Source organism: Rhinatrema bivittatum, chromosome 2 (genome assembly GCF_901001135.1).
Source record: "Rhinatrema bivittatum chromosome 2, aRhiBiv1.1, whole genome shotgun sequence".
Taxonomy (NCBI): Eukaryota; Metazoa; Chordata; class Amphibia; order Gymnophiona; family Rhinatrematidae; genus Rhinatrema; species Rhinatrema bivittatum.
Genome location: NC_042616.1, coordinates 458,682,511 through 458,704,853, shown reverse-complemented (window position 1 = coordinate 458,704,853; position 22,343 = coordinate 458,682,511). Strand labels below are relative to the sequence as shown.

General features: G+C 44.2%; 1 protein-coding gene and 1 long non-coding RNA gene across 2 annotated transcripts; one reads left to right on the top strand and one right to left on the bottom strand.

Annotated features, from left to right (window-relative positions):
- Positions 1-5,726: 5,726 nt before the first annotated feature.
- LOC115086169 lies at positions 5,727-15,405 on the bottom strand. The gene is made up of 3 exons (XR_003855121.1): positions 15,256-15,405; positions 14,871-15,040; positions 5,727-6,131 (listed from the first exon to the last, which is right to left on the bottom strand). It is a non-coding gene; the product is annotated as an uncharacterized LOC115086169 (long non-coding RNA).
- A 2,606-nt stretch (positions 15,406-18,011) lies between these two features.
- On the top strand, positions 18,012-19,203 carry MCHR1 (melanin concentrating hormone receptor 1). The gene has a single exon (XM_029592668.1). The coding sequence runs from the start codon at positions 18,046-18,048 to the stop codon at positions 18,955-18,957; it is 912 nt and encodes a 303-aa protein (XP_029448528.1). The 5' UTR covers positions 18,012-18,045; the 3' UTR covers positions 18,958-19,203.
- The last annotated feature ends 3,140 nt before the right edge of the window (positions 19,204-22,343 follow it).

Below are 22,343 nucleotides of genomic sequence, written 5' to 3'. Positions count from 1 at the left end.
CTGCAGGGTTTGCTGCAGGAGGAATCGGCTCCTTGAATGGCACCCTATCTCTGCAACTGAGGCAGTCTAAGACTGATCAGGGATTGCGTGTTCAGGTTATCATATCAACAGCCGTTCAAGGCTTACTTGTAGATTTTAAAACCCCTACGCGCACCGAAGCCAAGAGATATGCGTGTGACTCAACACACGCCTCGCGGATTTTAAAACTCACACGGGTACATGCATAACATTTTTTTTTACCAAAAGAGTGGGGGCGGGTCAGAAGTACACCATGAAATCTGCGCGTACTTACGCGCACAAGTATGTGCTGGGGTCCCCTACCACATAATTTTACTTCTGCTATGGACAGTATGTAAGCCATGTAACAAAAAAAACTAGGCTAGTCAGCAGCGTTTTAAGGCTCGGGGCTAATAGGATAAAAGGGAATCAAGTAAGCTAGGGGTTTTAGGAAGTCCTCTCCTTTTACTGGGCCAAACTGGGAACAAACTGGGGAAACAGGTAATTGCGTCGGGGTGTGTAGCTACTAAAATTCCCCCCATTTAAGCGTTCACATCGCCATATGCGCACATCAATATAAAATCGTGTGCACATGTATGCGCATATAGCCGATTTTATAACACATGCGCTTATGTTATAAAATCACCATGTGCATGTGCCAGCAAACATGCGCACATGTGTGCCTGCACGTGGGTCTTAAATTTTACTTTTTAGTGACATGTCCGATCATGTGTGTTATGAGATACTTAGCCATTCACCCAAAATGGGGTGGTTTATTCTTGATACATTGTGACGGATTCCCTCTAAGCAGATTCCAGTTTACAGCAGTCCTCAAGAAAACCTTGGCAAAGGCTGTGTTGCAGAGTGAGTGTTTTGGCACCCACTCAATCTACAATGGAGCTGCTTCCTGTGCCGCCACTGCCGGTCTCCCACAAGCTGTCCTACAGCATATGGGGCGGTGGAGGTCCAAGGCTTTTGCGTCATACATTAGGCATGACTATGGTTCCCTTGTGCTGGTGCTGGATGGGGCACTCAGCAAAACTTCATTTTTCTCGCTCATTACAGCCTCTGTCCATCGTCACTTCATGTGAATTGTCGGCCACTTGTTTATCATTCATGCCCTCAAAAGAGCCACAAATGGGAAATTTCATCGAGATCTTGAGCTGTCAAAAAAAGGTTGGGCCGTCAAGTGGTTGGGTTGAGGAGGTATGCTTTGGCACCAGCTGTGGCCCCTGTTGCGGTTGGGGAAAATGAGACCTGCACCTCCAGACTTCCTTATCATCCACCTTGGAGGTAACGATTTGGGGAATGGCGCAATATTCACTTTATTGAATGCAATCAGGGACGATTTGAGCCACATCATCTTGGCGTGGCCGTCCTCCAAAATCTGTTGGTCCAAAATCATACCCCGTCAGCAAATGGTGGGCAGTGGATGGTGGGGAAGATATCATGCCAATTTAAATTGGCAGGTTGCCAAGGCCCTTCAGTGCATTGGCAGGAATTATTTGAGACATGAGTGGGTGGACATGCGCTGTGCAGAAATGCACGCTAAGGTCGGAGTACATTTGTCAAACATGGGCATTGATCAGTTTTTACAAGCTATTCAGGAGTTGGTTATTAGTATGGAGGAATGAGCATAGCCGTTTGGTATGGAGGGAGCTCATCATGAGCGGGCAGGTAGGGCTTACCCTAGCTCGCGCATGATGAGATCACTGTGGTGGAGGCGACTAAGTCCAGGAGGCAATAATACGGATCAGGGAGGTGCCAGTAAGAAGAGGGGGTGCTTGGGCTACACCTCACAGCGATTGGCCAAAATGGTGAAGGGCAGGCCCAGGAACTGGGCCTTGATGGTCGAAGGCCGGATATGTCCGGGAGGGGCTCTGAAGAGGCCTGCTGCGTGGCGGCATGCACAGGACCCCTTCAGGGAGGATGGTCCTGACGCCTGTTGGGGCTCATGTGAGTGAGACCCTGCAGTTTCCTCTTCGGCTGCAGCCATTTCATCCAAAGTTTACAGTGTTATGTTTCCTTGTGTATTTTGGGGCACATGGTTGGGAAGGTGGGGGTGGGAGAAGAACCACGGGTATCCGGGCTGCCCCAGTTATTTCTGGACCACCTGCTTTTCTGGAAGTAAGCATCAGGATGCATTCCTTCTTCTCTTGTCTTCTTGTGGGGGGGGTTCAGTTGCGTTTGGTAATTTTGGATTATGTTCCCCTGCAGGTTCAGTTTCTCTTGGGCGTGGTTTTCAGTTCTTGTAAGGTCCTCAGGTTGTAAATTCTTTATGGGAGTGCTGGAAATGCTCCATCCAGATTGTGGACTGCTAAATAAAGCGTGGGTTTACATTCCCTTCTACATGGCCCAGAAGGAAATTGTTCTCTGTTGCTTCCTCAGTCGGGGGCAGCTTTTAGCTTCCCTACCTGCTTCTTCCTTTGCAGTCCCGAACTCTATAGTGGTAAGTGCTGCCTGCTTCTGCCCGAGGGGCTGTCTGTGCCCTAAGAGAGTTTTCTGACCTTATGAATTAGGATTTCAAAATCTCAGTCAAACTAAAGCTGCTTTAGGGTTTTGTGCCTGTTTCAGACTGGTTAGCAATTCCCTTGCAGCTGCTCTTGTAAGACCTGCACTTCAGCCTCTGGCTGCTAGGTGGATGTCTTGCGCAGTTCAAGTTTTTATTCAGGAAAGCATTAACTGTTTTTATATTACTGGGATATAGTCTTGTAAGCATTCTTTCATATTTAAAAACATCTAAGGCTTTGTCAAAGACACTTTTTGTTTAAGCAGACCTATTAATTCAGTCTTTAAGAGCAGAGCAATATATAAGAACTGATACGGAGATTTATGTTTTACGGGTCATTGTTTTGTGAATCTCCACTTTTATGCTTGTTCTTTTGTAAATCACATGAAGCGACTCACAAATTTGAATAAAGATTAAAGGTATTTCCTTTCTATTTGAACATGCCATATATAAGGGGACAGCTGTGGAGGTTTCAGGAAAAGGTACAGTCTGCTGTTATTTGTTTTGATCTGCTAACGTACAGAACATTTTATCTACAGTCTAGATAGGACTGGGGTCTTGCTAAAAGTGCATTTATTTCCCTGAACTTCCAGTCACTAATGACATCAATTACATTGTGCTGTGCTGAACGTGAATCCGCTACAAACATTTCCCACAGCTCTCCCATTCAGGATCGACAGCCTTGGCTTTGCTTTTATATATATATATATATATATGGTACTCTGGGGTATAGTCTTACGCTGCTGGCAGTTCTTTAATTAGGAGGTCAATCAGAATGTAGTTGGCCCCAGGTGGCAATACATGGGCAAAGTGCATTTCTGTCTGAGGGCTAGGAGTTCAGCTCCTGTTATGTGATTCAGTAAAAGGCAGGCTACACAGCAGTGGCAGTCCCAGCTGGTCCTGTCTTGATTTACACCCGTTCATCCACAGCAAGATTCAAATAAAATCTTTATTTTATGGTCTAATGATCCTCTTCCCCAGGAGCCTGTGGCAGCCCTGCCGGGGAGCTATTCAGCTTCTACCTGTTCCAGGCTCAATTTCCTGCTCCTTTCTCTCCAGCAGGCTCCCTCTAAGGTTGCTTCCCTCTGCCTCTGCCTCTCTGAGACGAGTTAAGCTGAATCTCTAAATCCTTCCACAGGAAGCCGGGTTAAACCCAACCACTAGGGGTCTCTCTACATGGGTGGCCTGGGGATTCCATGTACATATAACTCCAGCCAGGTAAGCTTTATTCTACTTCCGGACCCCCAATCCTGCTCGCTGCCGTTCATGACAGAAGGGGGAGTTTGAGGCTGAGACGCTGAGAGGTTTCATTTGTGGACCACCAGGGATTTTTTTTTGTTTGTTTTGATTTCTCCCCCTTCTAGTCTTGTCGCTGGCGCAGCTCTCCTCTGACTCGAGGGGCAGGGACCTGGCCGTTAAGCAGGGGCTGCGAAGGCTCATCTGCACCTGGACGTCAGACCCAAGTCTCCCAGAGGACAATGCAGAGAGCTGCAGCCATGAGCCCCCAGCTCAGGCACCCCCTGCCCTTGTTCACCTTTTTTTTGGCCCTGCTGGAACAACCCAAAGCTACCAAGCTAGAAATATAATTTATCCTGAAGGGTTCAGAGGGCTTGTGGGGAGGAATGGGAAGCATGAGGAGTGGAGGGGCATGAAAATGAAAACTTGAGAAGGGGAAAGGGACCTCAGAAAGAGAACATAGGACGAGAGGGATGGGACACTCCCTCTTCCTTCCCATGCACCTTCCCTTCATTAATTCCTTCACTTCCTTTCCCCCTATCCAGTGCATTTTGCCTGAGGGACCCTGACAAAGCAACCTGGAAAATGGCAGAAACCAAGACTTTCTGTTAAGGGAATTGGTTGGGAGGATCTGTAAACCAGTCAGAGTTATTGCATATCCTCAGCAGGCAAAGCTTAGGACAGAATGGAAGTCTAGGAGCAGCTGACTGGATGAATAGCCACTTAGGTTTGATAGGAGAACTGTTTTTTGGGGGGTTTTTTTCTCTCTTTTCCTCTTCTGTTCCTTTGGGCTTCCAGCTCAGTTAGAACTGGGCTATGGCACCATGAGCCCTCTATCTCCAGCTACCTGGGGGAAGGGCGGGCGCTTCTCATGTTTTGTAACACCCCCCTCACTAATCTAGCCCAGGCGTTGCAACTATAGTCCTTGGGCAGAAGCCACAAACTACAGCTCCTTCTGAAATCTTGAGCATGGGAACCCCGAGGCTAGTTACTGGAGGCTGCCATTGTGTGATGGCCAAAATGTCCCCCTACCAGAGGCTGTAAGAACTTGAGCTATGCGGTGAAAGCTAAGGTTGACAGCATAAGAGAGTCTAAATATGCGACAAGAGAGGAAGCAGCTCTCTATCTGTGTCTCCCACAGATAGAGAGCTGCTTCCTCTGGATGTAACAGTCACGGCCTGTTACATCCAGAGGGAGGTACAGAATTGTCCTGAAACAGATGCTTGCCAGCTCTAGAGCAGACAGCCTGATCCATCCCTCCATATGACAAGCAACCAGTTACTTTAGATACTGCATATCCCAAGAATCATTGAGATATGAAGATCATGCATCCAGGGGGTTCACTGGCCCACACACTGGGTTGGAGAGGACATTGCCTGAGGTCCCAGAAACATCAGCTCCAGAAAGCTGTGCAGACATGTATGGAGCCTGACGTGACCCAACCTATCAAAACCATAATTACAAGAGCTACGAAAGACAAAAAAGGCCTGCCACAGAAAAAAAAAAGCAAACATGAAAACAGGGACTGTGCCCTTCTGCCCCACTATCAAATGGATTGTGGTTACTGTCATCCAGCTTGTCTGCTCCAGATGATTCCCTGTTGGCCGCTGGCTTGATGTTCCCAGTTTCACGGGCTAACAGCATCTGGGGCTATGCCCCCAAGCGTGACTCCGTCCTCCATCGTCATCAGCTACCTGAGAGGTAGAAAAAGCCTGCAGCCACCCACGGGCTTCCTCCAAAGAAGGGGTGACCCAAAAGAGTTGGGCCCCTTCATGTGCTGAAGAACATGACTTCCCAGATAAGTTACTGACTACGAAGATTTTGAAGGATTGTGATCGAGGAATTGAACATAAACGTTACGGAGCTAATTCTTTACTAGGCTTGATTTTTAATGTTATTGTGGAATAAATACAGTGACTTCAGAGTTATTAACTGTATGTTTTTAGCCAGCTAATACTTAAGGAAAACTGAATTGCATACATTTTATTGGCTTTGCTACTATTGCAGATTAATTATATGCTTTTTTACTAATGTTTGAATATTGTTCTCAAACTACCCCCTTTGGTTGCCACATCTGGGTCTCTCTGATAGGAAAATCTGCCAGAATGGAGGAAATATTAGAAATGAATTCTGTTGGGGGCAATCTCATGGAAAGGAAAGAACAGAAGTTTCCAAAAAGGCAGTCATTTAAGACCTAAGAATCCCCCAAAGATGGAATTTTAATTTAGCATTTCTATTCCACCTTTCTTGGTTGGTTAGATCAAACGTAAGTAAGCATTACATTACAGGTAAGTTGCAGAATTCAATCCCTCTGAGAAAAACTTCTCCATCAAATAGTCCAGGACCCATTAGTTGGCAAAGGCAGTCTCGGATGGCAATTATCCACGATCTGAAATTAGAGCAAAATACAGATATTTTCTGTCTGACAGAATCATGACTAAATGTAAATGATTTAGTAACACTAAATGAAGTCTGTTCTGCTGGGAACAATACATTTCTCAGCCTAGACGACAACATAGAGGTGGCAGAGTGATTATAATTGCTCGCCACTTACTCCCAATTAAACAGGTAACTTACTCCTCTGATAACAGGAACAGAATGTCTCCTGTTAATAGTTGGAGAATCAGTAATTTAGCTATTCTCTTAATTTATCCCCCCAAGAGATAACAAAAGAGTGCTTGCTCTACTACTTCAACAAAATTAGATTAGAATTTCGGTGATTTTAATCTCCATATTAATAGTGCGCCTATAGGAAAAACCTCTGATTTTCTCTCTTTAAATTTTACTCAAATAATAGATTCACCTACCCATGACAAAGACCAGATTCTAGATTTATTATTTTTATTCTCTGTAGGAAAGCCAGCCTTTTTATTGAAAATGTATTTTTATCGCCCCTTATATTCAGGTCAAATCATTCCCTGATCTTTCCACTTGTGTCGTCTGCACCCAGATAAGTTAACTCAGAAAGGAATGCTTGCATGGCCCTTGGATTAGTTGAAGCTATAGATGTAGACTCCCCTATTTCAACTAATTGGCTCAGTAGATGGAGTAATTAGAAAGGTGGAATAAAAGTATGTCCCGGGCAGTGAATAAAATTGCTCCAGAAAAAAGAAAGAAATATGTCAGCAAATAAAACTGCTCCATGGTTTACAGAAGAATAACGGACCCTATAACAGGAAGAGCATAAATTAGAAAGAATATGGCAAAAATTAGGAAGAAGCCAGGATAAAGAGAACTATAAAAGGCATTTTAACGGCTACAACAAAAGAATAAGAGACTTAAAGAAAATTACTTTTCCCTTTAGGCTGTCACAGGCCCAAAATAAACCTAGAGAGCTCTTCCAATTTGGAAGACGTTTTCAGAGCCACTCATGTCACCAACAAGAATCTATATGTGTAACAGCGTTAATATGGTATTTTCAGCAAATGATTTAGTGGGTTATTTTAAACAGAGGGATGGTAACTTTCAAAGCGGTGCGCAGGCGCAGGTGTGTATGCTCGTCGGCCCGCGCCCAGGATCGTGGCTATTTCATAACATACGTGTGTATATGAGCGCATGTTATAAAACAGCCTGGCTGTGTGCACGTGCGCTCTGTGTTAAGTGGGCGCAGGCCTGTGTGCACAAATCCCACATCTACCACGCAAGCAGGGTGATTTTAAAAGGGGCACGCACTGACAGCCACGGGTTCTGAAACCGGACGCCGGCAAAATTGAGCGTCCGGTTTTCAACCCATGAGCCGCGGGCCGATTTTACTTTCTGTATCGCGTGGGAATGACTAATAGGGCCATCAACATGCATTTGCATGTTGCGGGCGCTATTAGTCTTGGGGGGGGGGTTGGACATGAGTTTTCGACGCGCTATTACCCCTTACTGAATAAGGGGTAAAGCTAGTACGTACAAAATGCGCGTCCAAATGCAGGTTAACAGTACGCTCCACCGGAGCGCACTGTAATGTATCGGCCTGTAGGTGTTTGCTGTCAATATGCGATTCTACCAGGTATGTTGTAGAAGGTTCAGGCACCGAGGCAGGGAGAACAGGCCCTCGAGGAGCGAGTACCTGTTCCCTGTAAGGTACCTGAAATAAAGCAGAGGGCCCCCGAGGAGCGGGTACCCAGGTTATCATTAACCCCGAAGGGCAGAGAGAGCTTCCTGCGGCAGCACGGAAGCGGCAGAGTAGCGTAGACAAGAACAGATTTGAGTCCTTGCTAACTCGGGGAGCTAGCAAATGAGTGAAGGTAATATATCCGGATGGCGTGACATTAGCATGAGGGAACGCCCTCGAGGTTCGCGCCAAGAGGTACTTGGGAGGAGCAATGGCGGGAGGCTGCACCATAGCCGTTTCGGGGACGCCAGAGGCTACTGCCGCTTGTAGACGCGGCAGTAGCCATCTTGCCCAGGTAAGCCGGAGGAGCCGTGAATAAGGTGAGGCAAAAGGGGCGAAGCCGTCGAGGACCGATGGACGCAACAAATGGTAGCGGGCACAAGCATAGTACTTAAGCAAGAGGTAAAGATCTTAAACGTGATCTTAGACTCATATTTAAGTATGCAGTCCCATATAAGTGCTACACTGAAAACTTTGCTTTTCCGTTATAGAATATCTGGTATCCCCATCCATTCTTATGAAAGGCTGAATTAGCTACAGTACTTCACACTTTACTTACAGCTTGCCTGAACTATAGCAACTCAATATTCATAGGTTTACCAGAGTCAAAACAACATAGAAATATGATGGCAGAAAGAGACCATTCAGCCTGTACAGTTTGTTTATCCACAGGAACTACTCAGATCTACAATCCCTACTGCCCTCTCTGTGATCGCCTTTGCTTGAATTGAGATACTGTCCTTGTCTCCACCACTTCCATGGGGAGGCTTTTCCACGCATCCACCACCCTCTCTTTTAAAAAAAAAATATTTTCTTAGATTACGTCTGGGTATAACTCCTTTCCAGTACCAGGACCAGCTCTTTCTGCTCCCAGAGCAGATATTCAGAATTATGTACACCTCCCCCCCCCCCCCCCCCACACACATACACAACCTGTGACTAACCAGTGGCTGCTTCAGCACATTGCTTTCTCCTTTGATTTCAAAGGGACAGCTGTCCCTCTAGTGGTGGGACAGCTGATGATGTCACCATCTCTCCCAGCCTGCCCAGTATCCCTCTCTTTTTCTTCCCCCGCCACTTGCCCAGCAACCCACGTTCTCTTCCCCTCCACCAGGCCCGACCTAACCAGGGGTGCATATCATGCATTTGCACAGGGTGGCATACACAGGGGGTGGCAGCAGCAGGAGATGCCAGGAGCTGCCAGCAGAAGAAGAGAAGAGACTGCACCACTGCTGGTGGAGCCCAACCCACCAGGAGATGAGAAAAGGAGAAGCCATGTGGCTACTGTTGAAGCCCAACCCGCTCGCAGCAGAAGAGGAGGGGCTGCAGTGTCACCAGTGGAGCCCAATCTGCCAATGGCTGAAGAAGAGGAAGGGTCATGCCCGGCACCACTGGTAGAGCTCAAACCACTGATGGCCGAAGACAAGAAGAGGCAGTGGTGCCGCCAGCTATTAAGGAACAGCCTATTGGTGTGTGTATGTGTGTGTGTGTGAATGGGAGCCTGCCTGGGACATGTGTGTGTGTGTGTGTGTGTGAATGGGAGTCTGTCTGGGACATGTGTGTGTGTGTGTGTGAATGGGAGCCTGCCTGGGACGTGTGTGTGTGTGTGTGAATGGGAGCCTGCTTGGGACATGTTTGTGTGAATGGGAGCCTGCCTGGGACGTGTGTGTGTGTGAATGGGAGCCTGCCTGTGACGTGTGTGTGAATGGGAGCCTGCCTGGGACGTGTGTGTGTGAATGGGAGCCTGCTTGAGACGTGTGTGTGTGTGTGTGAATGCGAGCCTGCTTGGGATGTGTGTGTGTGTGTGTGGGAATGGGATCCTGCCTGGGTCACGTGTGTGTTTTTTGTGTGTTATAAGGCTGGTTGAGGAAAGTGGATCACTATAGGAAAAATAGTTATAATATCAGACCTATGGTATATCCCTATGTACTCTGCAGATTCTTTGGGGATGGAGGAAACCAAATACAGTTTCAAGCTGTCTGTTCTAACACTGGGGAATTGCTTTACATAACACACAATCTTTCACCACTACGCAGGAGCACTTGATGATTGCACAGAGCCAGGAGGCACTCTGAACCTTCCCCTCTTCCCACAGATGAAAAGCCAATAAACTTAAAGAATATAATTCAACACAACTTTAATGAACAAATATGGTGAACTTTGCAATAGTTGAAATGCCCTTTACATGCATACAGCTAATAAGTATTGAGCCAATGAAGCTATGGATTTTATGTTAAAAGACTTTAAAGTTCTTAACTGAAGGTAACTAAAAATGTTTCGAAGTCCCAATAATTGAATATCTGCAGTTCAAGTGAAAACAAAATAAGATCTCTAGTTGGCACACTTTTCTTTTCCTTTCCTTTCTGTAGACTCTCAAAGTTCTAGCTTATGTTACCTTGATGTTAAGAGTGAGATCTTTATTCCTTAGGACAACTAACACACAGGCTTTGGTGGGGAAACCCACAATCAGTTTTCCAGGCTTGGATGAAATGGACTCTGGAAACCTGGTTCCTAAAGATTATGCAGGTCCGGCCTTGCTCAACACCACTTTTCCTCCAATCCACTGCTGTACATTCTGGCTTCCACTTCACGCTGGCCTCTGACTTTTAGATAATGGAAATTTCCAGGTAGTCTGATTTCAGTAGGTTTACTGTAGTCTCTGCTGCCTCGGCCGTCCTCTTTCCCACTCCCAACCCTGTGGACAGCAGCTGTGCACACCCCTGTCCTCTCTGCAGCTCTCTGTCCCCTCCCTCTGGGGCTTGAACACAGTAACACTCCTGAGATACATACAGTTCACTCCTGATCGGATGAGAATCCTTGCAGGGTTGTGTTGTTTGCTTCTAGGATTAGCTAAAGATCCTCACAGTTTGCAGTATGCTGACTGGATCCCTACCAGGCATCAATCCAGCTGGGGATCACTTTTATATGTGCTGGATAAAGTCATTGTTTACCCCTTGTAGCCTTTTAGTTCACTAGAGGCTTAAGAGTGACAGCACAATGCCATCACACAGTAATTGAGTAGTAGTATTATTGTGGGTTGTAGATCCCCCATGTGAGAACCAGACATGGTGAGCTCTCAGCGTATATAAATCCCTGCCATCGTTGTAGGATGTGGACGTTTTCGTTATCCCTTGCAGGTAGGGGCATTGCTAGGTGCTTCAAAGATCCAGGTCATGGGCCCTTAGGCTTCCTTTTATTCTAGCATCCTCAGGACAGTGGCAATGAACAAGCTACCAAAGGATCAACAGAATCAACAGTTCCATCAAGGATGAGTTATGCACTCGTGAATCATCTTGAAACACCATAAGGATGGCACACAGTCTGCACAGATGCATGCATTCCATTGTTTGCGTGCATTGCTAATTTTTCCAAATGTTATGACAATATTATGAGTGCATCAATCATCTACACCCATCGCTGATCTCTTCCTAATGTGCTTCCACAGCTGGTCGAGGGACCCAGACATCGCACAGCATACAGCTATTTACCTCAGCCTTTGGGTTACAGTACCAGGTGCTGCATAGCCTTTGCCTCCCCCATTGCATCAGCAACCAGAAACCTGATAGAAACAGGAAATATATCATTTTAATCAGCATTTAAAATGGAATTAAACAGATAATTAATAGTTGGTGTGCCTGTTGTTGGCTTGCAAAATGGCTTTAAACTGAACAGGCTAACAACTTATTTTCTGCTTGCTGATAGAATTTTCAATCATTTTTGGGCTTCTTCAGGCAATTTTAGTGGTCGACCATCACCAAATTCTGTAAAACACTCGACAGCAACTTTCGCTTTGACCTAATTTTTCAGCAATCCACTTTTTTGTAATAAAGTTTGCTCCAGCATCACGTGCCTCACAAAATGCAATACAATTAATATAGGCAATCTAACGCTGTTTTTTGCTATCTTATGTTTCGGCCATAAATAATAAATTTCAGTAATGTGTGAGGTACTGTTAAATTCTAAATTGAATGGCCTACAAAATGATACAAATATTATATTAGTGGGATAATCCAGTGGGGTGCCGGGGGGGGGGGGGGGGGGAGGCAAACGTTATGCAATACCCGGTACTGTAGATATTTAAAAATTGTATTGTTTTTAATTCAATACTGAAAACAAATTGATAATGAATCCTCTGAAAAAAGTGAATTACAATTGCAATACAGTAATCCTCCCATACCAAAACAGTACTAACTGCCAGCTCCCAAACAGTAACAACCCTACCTATGAAAAGACAACACTGCAAATATTACACCAGGCTCTAAAACATCAATGCACCTCCTATTGGGGAAAACAGAACAAGCCAAGCTGCCATAGATCGCTACACAGAAACTACACACCAGCAGAATACTTCATCTCGGTTACACATGCAGAAAACAAATGTTCACCAAACGCAGAATAAAAAGACCATAAAGTATAAACAGAAATGTGCAGACAAAAATTGAACTTGAAACTGCAATAAGCCAGACTCTGTATGCTGTGCAGTGATGGGAAACATCACCATTCTACATAAAACTTCAAATAATCATATCAAGAAATATAAATCATCATAACAGTAAAATTATACAAAGAATAAATATGTCAAAACAGTTAATTAAAAGAATATTCAATAATTAAACATTCATATTTTTCTTTAATTCCCAAACGCCAATAAAAGGAGAATATATATCAAATGAATTAAGAAAATATTTCAAAACAGAAGTCACATCAAACACCACCCAATAATTAAAACTAATAAGGCTAAAAAAAATGCCCTGCTGTTCCTTGCTCTGTACCAGTCTGTGGTTGGAAAAAGTGCTATAAATGATATTAAATTAAATTCAGGTCACAGGGCCACCCATGCAGCTCTAGTGCAGCGTTTTTGCTTCCCCCTCCATTTTGGCACACTAGGCTGCTGGAAGAGCCAGCCTTACCCCGACTCTCTCTTTCTGTCTCTCCTGAGTGCTCAGCAGCAGCTTATCACCCCAGCCCAGTGCCCAGCCAGCAGCCAGAATAGAAGAATGAATGCTGCAGAGGGTGCCAGTGAGGGAGAGAGTACCCTATGTGGCCGCACAGGTCACATGCTCCAAAAACTGGTTCGATTATTGAGGTAATATTTGAACTAATGGTTCATAGGTAAAAACCAGAGGGAAAAAAAATCTCCTAACATCATCTTTTGAGTCCTATCCTATATGTAACCCCCTTTTTTTGTTTTCAGATTGTATGGTAGTCCAAGGGCACACAAAAGAATTTTTCTTGGGGCTATCTCCTTTTGCCACTTCCCCAATTTTAATAAGTCCCAAGGAGTGGATTCTTTCTAGGGGGGAAAGGCTTAACCTTTTAGGCCCAGGCCGTGAACAGGAATCCTCCCTGAGACGTGCTACTGTCCCATTTGGTGATGTTAGAATTGTAGAAACAGGCAGGGCATGATGTGGGTTTTCAAAAGAAACTTTACTTAGATTTGCAGAAATACAATAAATGTCCAGTCGATGGGTTACTTGTGTTCAGTCTGGGTAATACATAGGGAGCTCTCTCTTCTTCACTCTGTGCAGATGTCCTTAGTACTACTCTCTGGGAGCAGCTCACCCCCTTTTCTTTTCTGTGGGGCAAGGGTCCTAGCTGGAAAGGGAGTCCTGTAAATCCCGAAAGAAATATCATACCTGCAGTCCAACAGAGTCCCACCTGCTCCCAGCTGGTGTCCTGCGTTCCCCGGGGTGGAGATCCAGTTGGGGGGGGGTCTCCGATTTGATCTTGAAACTCTTCTCTTCTGGACTCTTTCTGTGCTTTGACCTCTTAGGGGAAAAGATCCTTTTTCTGGATACCAGCAAGGCTTTTACTGCCCAGCCACACAGTGAGGAGGGGGTGGTACAAAAAAACCAAACCTTCCTCACATAAAATGCAACTCTCAAAATTCCAAAACTTCCCCGCTGAGTGACTGAAGTCCTCTCACTGGATGGAAAGGAATAACCAGGTCTTCTCCCTCCTGTCCTTCGGTTACGAGGGGTTGTCTCACCAGCAGGAACAGGATTACACCCGGGCACAACCCAAATCCTGAAAACCTTCTTACTAAAGTCCTTTTTCCTGTCAGGAAGGGATAGCTCCTACCAGGTAAGGAGTGCGCTGGAGTTGGGCAATGCCCCGAGCAAAAACCAGCTCCTCTCTCAACAAAACCCAAACTAAACTGACCACACGCACTAAGGCTCCGATCCACCACCACCCATCCCCCCTTTCTGGACAAGGACTGAACCATTGCAGGCATCCTCAGGGAAAGTGGCTGCGAGGGTTGGCCTGCCCCTTCTAGCTGTTACCTACCAGGCAGGGATCTAGGGCCGGCTAGTGGGACACTAAGGGCTCCCCACATATCGTTTTTGTCCAGGATTGTTATTTCACAGATTATTACATCACAGTTGCTTTCCTCAGATGACAGCCTTCTGTACACATATGGCAGACATTTATAAAATGGCAGACAAAGAGTTTCTAACAGCTTCAAATTCTTTTCAGCCTGCAGCCTACTATTTTCTAAGACTGGCCTTAAGCTGCAGACTCTCCAGGCTTCTTACTGGACTGTGCCCACTTGGAGTGGTAGCTCTGGGTTTACCACAGTCTCTCTCTTGCCAGCTGCAGCTTCTTTGGCCCTTTGCCTCCTTGGAAGACACCTACTGACGGTTTCTTGGCCCTCTGCTCATCAGCTGCCCTTTTCCAGTCTTTCCAAGGGCTTTTCCTCTAGCTTAAGTCACACCTAAATTGGCCATACCTCTGCCTCCATGGTTCCTGTGCTCTTGGAACTAATTACCCAGCAAGCTTCTGTCTACCACAAAATCACTTCCTTTCTGCCTTTCCTTTTCTTCTTTGAAGTGTTCTCTGCTCTCCTGGTGGACCAACTGCACCTCATTCTGTCTGTTCTAGGCTGAATAGGGTCCTGATTTTATTATAGATTACAGCTACTCAGAGCCTCTGTCTTAAAACCACACTCCCCTTATCATATTCCTTGTGCAACTTACAGCCTGCCTCTTCTGTATCCTTAGGCTGCTATTCAATGGTTTCACTTACCATAAGCTCAAGTTTCCTTTTTGATTACCATGTAAATCCCCCTTGGCCAGGGGTCACCTTCCGAGCCCCAGAGAGTATTGGATTCACTCAACCAGTGTGGGCGAATACTGCCTCTGGGTCTCGTTAGTTGGCGACAAAGTCTCCTGCAAGGTCAAATGGGCAGAGGCTGTCTGAAAAAATAACACACAGTTCACATAAAGGTTAGTACTTAAAAAAAAAAAAGTTTACTTGAAAAAATAACCAGTTCAGCATAAAATAAATTTTTAGTTCATAGCAAGACAAGCAGAAACAGCAGGAAAAACGATAGTTCAGACACAAAAAAATCATAGTTCCAAAACACCTTTAAACAGACTCCAGATTTCTTGAATTTTTCCAGTTCACTCACAATCTTGGCAGAGATGACTGAAGACACAGGCAATTGAAGTGAGATGGAGCTCCAAGACAGGAACACAGCCTCTTGCTATCCCTCTGGCCCCCAGCCCAGCTCCTGCTCACTGGCTTCAGTTCCACACTTCAAGGCTTGCTCTGTGCTTCCAAGAACTCCCAACACAACTGCAATCTAAAATCTCCACTCTGTGCCTCATGGGAGGCCATTTTATACCCCCCACCCCACCCCAGAGATTCTGTTTTATATTCCCTCAGGGAGGAACCACCCTATCACTCAGCTAAAATACATACACACCCTCTGAACTGCTTCTGAACTTTCCTAGCTAGAAGATTCCCCATAGTAAAGTGTAAGAAACCTTTTCAAAACACCACTGGACCCATAGGTGAACTCTCCTAGCTGAAAGATTCCACATTTTAACACACTCTAGTACACACTAGTGGCCAAGCAGGGGCCACAGCTGCTTCATTGTTTAATTATTTCATGTAATTTACTGCAGTTCAATTCATATTTACTTGGTTCTTGGATTCAGCAAGGCCCATCTTTTGGGATGCTGGGTAATCTTTCAAGGTTCGGATACTTCTTAGAGGGCTTTCTGCTGATGCAGAGGCCTTCTCTGCACTCTCATCTTCCTGGTTTGAAGGGTGCTGCATCAGGAGATGGGGTATTAGGGCTGTTTTGTTTGATCTTCCATCGACTGCTGTCGACTTTTCAGCAGTGATGATTTGTGGCATGGGGTACATCAGCCACTGCTGCCTACTGGGGTATTTTGAACTATTGCTCAAACTTCTCCAGCCTTTTCTTACCTCCTTAGACCATTGCAAACCAGTTGTAAACATTAATGTGCATGACACTTCTCATTATTTATTTATTTAAAACGTTGTTTTTATACTGGTATTTGGTTATTATCATCGTATCGGTTTACAATATAAAAAGTTAAATCAACTACTAACAATACAATAATATAAAAACAAAATATAAAACCAATGGATTCATTCGTATGTTATTAAATTATTAAAATACAATTTCATTTTAAACTTCATTCATGCACATAACCAATCATACCAGTGCTCCTCACATACTATCTGCTGATTATCATTACAAGGCAGCAGAGAACAGTCAGTGAAAAAGCTTGCTCTGTGTTTTTAAATTTCTACATGGAGAAACTCCTATAGCCTGCCACTGTTCTGTCAGGTGACCTCAGTAATAGCCATTCTCATTTTAAAAAATACCTCTGAGCATCCTAGAAGCAACAAATAAAATAAGAGGGCATGTTCCAAGTCTAAGGAGCAGGCTTGCATTTATGCACAGGCCTACTTGGTCTATAATTGCAAAGGCAAAATGTTTGGGGGGGGGGGGGCGAGGAGCAAAGTTCCTGCCCCTCACCGCCCTGCTGACTTCCAATTCCCACCCTGCCACATGAACCTACAACCTAATGTTATTCCCAAACCCTCCCTCTGGCTGGGCCTGCCATTCTCTCCCTTCTGTACTCTTCCAGCCCCTACCCAATCTCAGAGCTCTGGGCTCCCGCTGTGCTCTTATCACAAGGCGCAGACTGGAGCCAGCCCATGGCTCCACAGCTCACAGGCTCCTCTTCTCACAAGTATGGAGGGGAGGAGAACATTTCAGTGGGGTGTGAGCTCAGGCCCACTGACTTCACCAGTCCCAATAAATTTACACTGTCTTTTGATAACAGCACTGCCAGAGCTTGAGTTCTGAAGGGGGGGGGGGGGGGCGGAGCAGGTGAAAAGAATTGGAGGAGTGGCCAGAGGGATGGGAAAGGAATCAAACTGGTTTGGTGGTTCCAGGGGGGGAGAGGGGTGTTAGGAAATTGGATGTCTTTCCGTCCGCAGGGGGCAGTCAGAGGAGAGGTCTGCTGGTGGAGCAGAGGATGTTAAGAAAAACAGAAGTCTGAGGGAGGGGGAGGCAGCATGGCATTCCATCTGATAGTGCCTAGGGGCGGCAAAAATTACAGTCCATCAGTCTGTCACTGCCAAGGGGAAACAGATTTCACTGCCTTCAAAGGCAGGGATTCTGCACTCAAAAAGTGATAAAATTATGGATGAGGACTAAGGGCCTCATTTACTAAGTTTTTTTTTCCTATAGACACAGGATGGGATGAAAACATCAGTAAATCGGGCCTTATGTGTGACTGCTGATATTTCTTACATTCCTTTGTACCCCCTTTCCCCTTGAAAAGGTGAGTCATACATTTAACAGATAAATACAATAAATAAATAACTTGCAAAGAATATTGGATATGTTTTTGGAGGATAAGGAGATTGTCAGGCATGATGATGTAGTTAAACTCTAGAGAAAAGTGCTGATCCAGGAGCTCATGAGAATTACTGTATTCTGGGTTGTAATGGAAATGTTTTTATTGCTGCAGAACTGGCAATAGATGAACAGTGCTTATAGTATTTATCACCCAGAGACAGCTGTTAGGCAATCAGAGGAAGGCCTGATTTGAAGAAATTCTAATTTCAACCTAGAACAATTGTGTAACTGTGTAACTGCATAAACATTTCAAATGTATATGGTCTATAGGTGGAACTGTCTTGCTGTCAGGATGCTGCCTACTGAGGATCACAAACCATAGATGGTCTCAGCTTTGCTTTGCCAGAATCTTCAGGAGGCGCCTCCTACCCACCTCATAATATATAGAAAAATATCTCACAAAGCTCCATTACCATAAAATGCCGAGGCTCTTTGACACCTGCAGCTAACATCTTTTTTTTCTGTATTCCATTAGATCTGCCAAAAGGAGTATTGTATACCACCAGAATAATCATGCCTTCCGTCTATGGCATCATCTGTCTTCTTGGCATTTTTGGCAACTCAGTGGTCATCCTCACTGTAGTGAAGAAGTCCAAATTTCACTGGATGAGTGTACCGGATATCTTCATTGTCAACCTCTCCCTGGTGGATCTCCTTTTCCTCTTGGGCATGCCCTTTCTTATCCACCAACTAATGGGTAATGGAGTCTGGCATTTTGGGGAGTCCATGTGTACCATTATCACTGCTATGGATGCCAACAGCCAGTTTACCAGTACCTACATTCTTACCGCCATGTCTATTGACCGCTACTTGGCCACTGTCCATCCCATCTCTTCCTCTAAATTCAGAAAGCCATCCATTGCAACCCTTGTGATCTGTCTTCTCTGGCTATTTTCTTTCATTAGCATTACCCCTGTCTGGCTCTATGCCAGACTGATCCCCTTCCCCCAAGGGACAGTGGGCTGTGGCATTCGTCTCCCCAACCCAGAGACCGACATCTACTGGTATACCCTGTACCAATTCTTCCTAGCTTTTGCTTTACCGTTTATGGTTATCACTGTCGCATATATCAGAATCCTCCAGCGCATGACATCATCTGTGGCTCCCATCACTCAGCGCAGTGTACGACTGAGGACCAAGAAAGTGACACGGACTGCCATTGCCATTTGCTTAGTCTTTTTCATTTGCTGGGCTCCATACTATGTACTGCAGTTAACCCAGTTGACCATCAGTCAACCAACCCTGCTCTTCTACTATGCCTACAACGTTGCCATCAGCTTAGGTTATGCCAACAGCTGCTTGAACCCCTTTGTCTACATTATCCTATGTGAGACCTTCCGTAAACAACTAGTCCTCTCGGTTAAGCCAGCCCATAGGCAGAGGCAGGCAAGTAGTGTGGAAACTCAGACAACGAGCTTACGATAAAGAGTATTTGAAAATTTAACCCATAAGGGAAAACTGCCAAAGCTGGAAAAACAACGGAGTACTCTTTCCTCAAGGACTCTCCTCCACTTTCCCATTATGCATACATATATTGTTGTCACATTGTAGAGGCATGCAGTGGATAGAGCTCATGCTCAAAAAGGGGAGGGTGACAGGCCAGCCTGAAAGAGAAGATAACATAACAGATGTGGAGGACTCTTAGGGCTGGAGTATAGAGTGTTTACAACATCTGGAAGGTATTCAAAGAGAAATGTTCTAAGTAGTTTGACAGCAAAAGTATATTTCTTTCCCATAACCTGACTGGGGCTCTATGAACCCTTTTTGAAAGACATAGCAGAAGATTGGTCACTTGTTAAATATATAAGACGAACTACTGAAGAATGTTATCACAGTATGACAGCCACTGGGGTAAGAAGTGCCCTTCGTGGAGAGTATACTTGCTATGGAATTAAATTATGAGCATGCAACGTCAACATGATCTCCTAAAGCAAGATGCTCTCCCAGTAAAAGCTGAGGGAGTAAATAGCCTCCTTATGTCAGAGCTGTATTCCAGATTGCCCAGCAGGGTTAGGCTATACATGTATATAATTAACAATGACTTTTGATCAGGATCAGAAGTATGGTCCAGAGGGCAAACTCTGTAACCACTGAGCTTCAATGTTGTTTTAATCCAAATTTCAAGTGAATTGTGTCTTCCTATATGGCACTGGATTGCTGAGCCTCCCAGCTCACCAGTGTTACAAAAGCATTTTTATTCGATGAGGCAAACTGTTCCAAAGATACCGCAACATACAGGTGAACTGACAGCAATTATGCCTTATGGTCAGCAGGAAGGGAGCTGGCTTTGGGTTGCCTCTAAGAATACAACATGCTTTAGGGTTATAAAGTGTTTGCTTGCACTAATTGGTGTATGTGTTTGTGGAAAAGGGAAGTAATGAATGTGCTTGCATTCCTCAGGGTATGCGCTTGCTGAGGCTTAAGATTTTTTTTTTTTTAAATGACCTCTCCGCTCCCCACCCTGCTATGGTCCCAGTCCCTTGTTTGCATTCCCGGTCTATGGAAGTTCCTAGGAAACAGATAGTCCTTGCAGTTTCCCGATTTTATGTCCTGTATTGCATTTCGTTTCTCTTACACAAACCGCAGTGAGCTGTTGGTTGTACTGTCCAATTAATGCTCCACAATGAAGCCTGGTAAACAGCAAATTCGCCCACTGCTACCCTCAGATAACATTATTTCAAAAACTAATTGCACTGTATGCTGCTTTTACTCATTTTAGGGGTAAATCTGACATTTTCCACCTGAAGGAGAATTTCAGAGTTAACCCAAAACAGCCTCAGCAAATTGTCTTCCAGCCAAATTGAACTGTGAAATTGTAAAGAAAAGATTGTGTTATTTTGCACCATATACTCTGTATAAAAAAAAAAGACTCGCACATCACCCAATTTAAAACAGCATTTTATGAAACAAGATTCTTCTTTTTAATATATTCAGCTTTCACAGCAGAATATTGTTGTAGCAGATTTAATTAGATTTTTACCCAATTCTAGGGAGGAAAGTACCAATCTGAATTGGATGAGCTACTTCTGTGGCTGGAAAAGAAATACAATAAACCCACATGGTATGCCTTGAAATGGCAAGACCATGAACCATAGCCTGAACTACCACTTCCAACACCAGAGCGGAGAGAGAGAGAGATGGGATCAGTGAGAGTCTATTAAGGAGCCTAGATTGGGACAACTACATCTTCCAGATACTGTTTTTTAACAAAGGAGTTCTTCCTATACCTCTCAACCTGGAACCACAACAAACACCACCAGGCCGTCAGCAACTCTGTGAGCAGGGTCCACTTTCTTCATGTTCACTCAACTAAGCATTCTGGAGCTTGTAATCCATTTTTATCAATACAGAAACTGTAGGACTATAGATCCCAACAAAAAAATATTTGCCCAAATGAAAGTAGACTCAACTAAATCCACACAATAAACTCACAAAAATAATTAAATCAAAACAATTGTTGTATTTTTTTGAATTTACAAACAAAGTATCAAAAAATATTTTAATGGAGGAAGTGATAGTTTCATATCATATGTGCAGGTACCATCCCGGTTACCATTCAATGTTATAATCATTAACCAACCACCATCCCCCTGGTTTTTTTTATATATAGTGAAACTCCCAAAAACCTTTTATGTAAATTGTAAATTAGAACCGTGAAAAACTCAATTCAAACTGGATACTTCAATAGCACGGTAAGGGGAGAAGGAGTCGCTTCCGAATTACTGGATAAGAATTTTAGGAGCCTTCAGGATACATTTGATTATGTGTAGCTAAGTACAAAACATATCTGGGGAGAGGGAATTGTTACCGAGTGTTTCAGGACCCATTTTATGTGCAGACGAATATAAAAAATTGTTACCGTGCTATTGAAGTATCAGTTAATAATTATAACATTGAATGGTAAACAGGATGGTACCTGCACGTATGATATGAAACTACCAGTTCCTCCATTAAAATATTTTTTGAGATGTTTGTCTATTTGTAAATTCAAAAAAATACAATAGTCTTGCTTTAATTATTTTTGTGAGTTTATTGTGTGGACTATAGATCCCAGCATTCTTATGGATAATAAAATAACACATCCAGACTGACTTACATGTTCTTGATACATTATGAAGATAATCAACTTCCTGAACATACATGAACCTCTGTAGAATTCCATATTCTCTTAGTATATAGAATTACCCCTTTAAAACTACTGAAAGTCTCTTCACTGATGACGCCAGACTTCAGAGATCGAGGTGCATGTGGTTCACTTGAAATTTGCAGCCTCTCACTAGTCTCCAAATCTCTCGCTATCTTTTTCCCATTGATCCGTTTGATTGATATTTTTTTTTGTTTTAGATAAAAGAAACAAAAATGCAGGTGAAATTGAAGATTCCAGTCTGCAATTATGTATTTACATGGGAAAACTTGGAGCCCTGCTTATAAGCTCTGTGTGTACCCCTGGTTTTGCTCTGCTTTATTCATAATGGATTGCAAAGTGGATGTGAAATAAATGATTTTTGGACATTAAATGATAATTAAACAAATACATATAGCATCAGCTGAATATATTTTGAAATTACTGCATGCCAGTTTTTCCAAAGTACTGGGGTCATATATATTAGAGGCGCCTCTCTGATGTTTTGATTGCTTCACTCTGGGTCCATGTGCAGTGCTCTTTTCCTGGTGAGTTGATCATAAGAAAGGATTAAACCCCATGATCCCTACTTTTCTTTGCAGGTATATCAGAGTCCCAGCACACAATGACCAGTGTTCCCTGTGTTTTAGGGAAATTCCCTATATCATGGCACTTAAGCCTCAAGGAA

What these genes read in the sequence shown, in the direction of transcription:
- MCHR1 (XM_029592668.1), top strand. Translation starts at nt 18,046, where the DNA reads ATGCCTTCCGTCTATGGCATCATCTGTCTTCTTGGCATTTTTGGCAAC.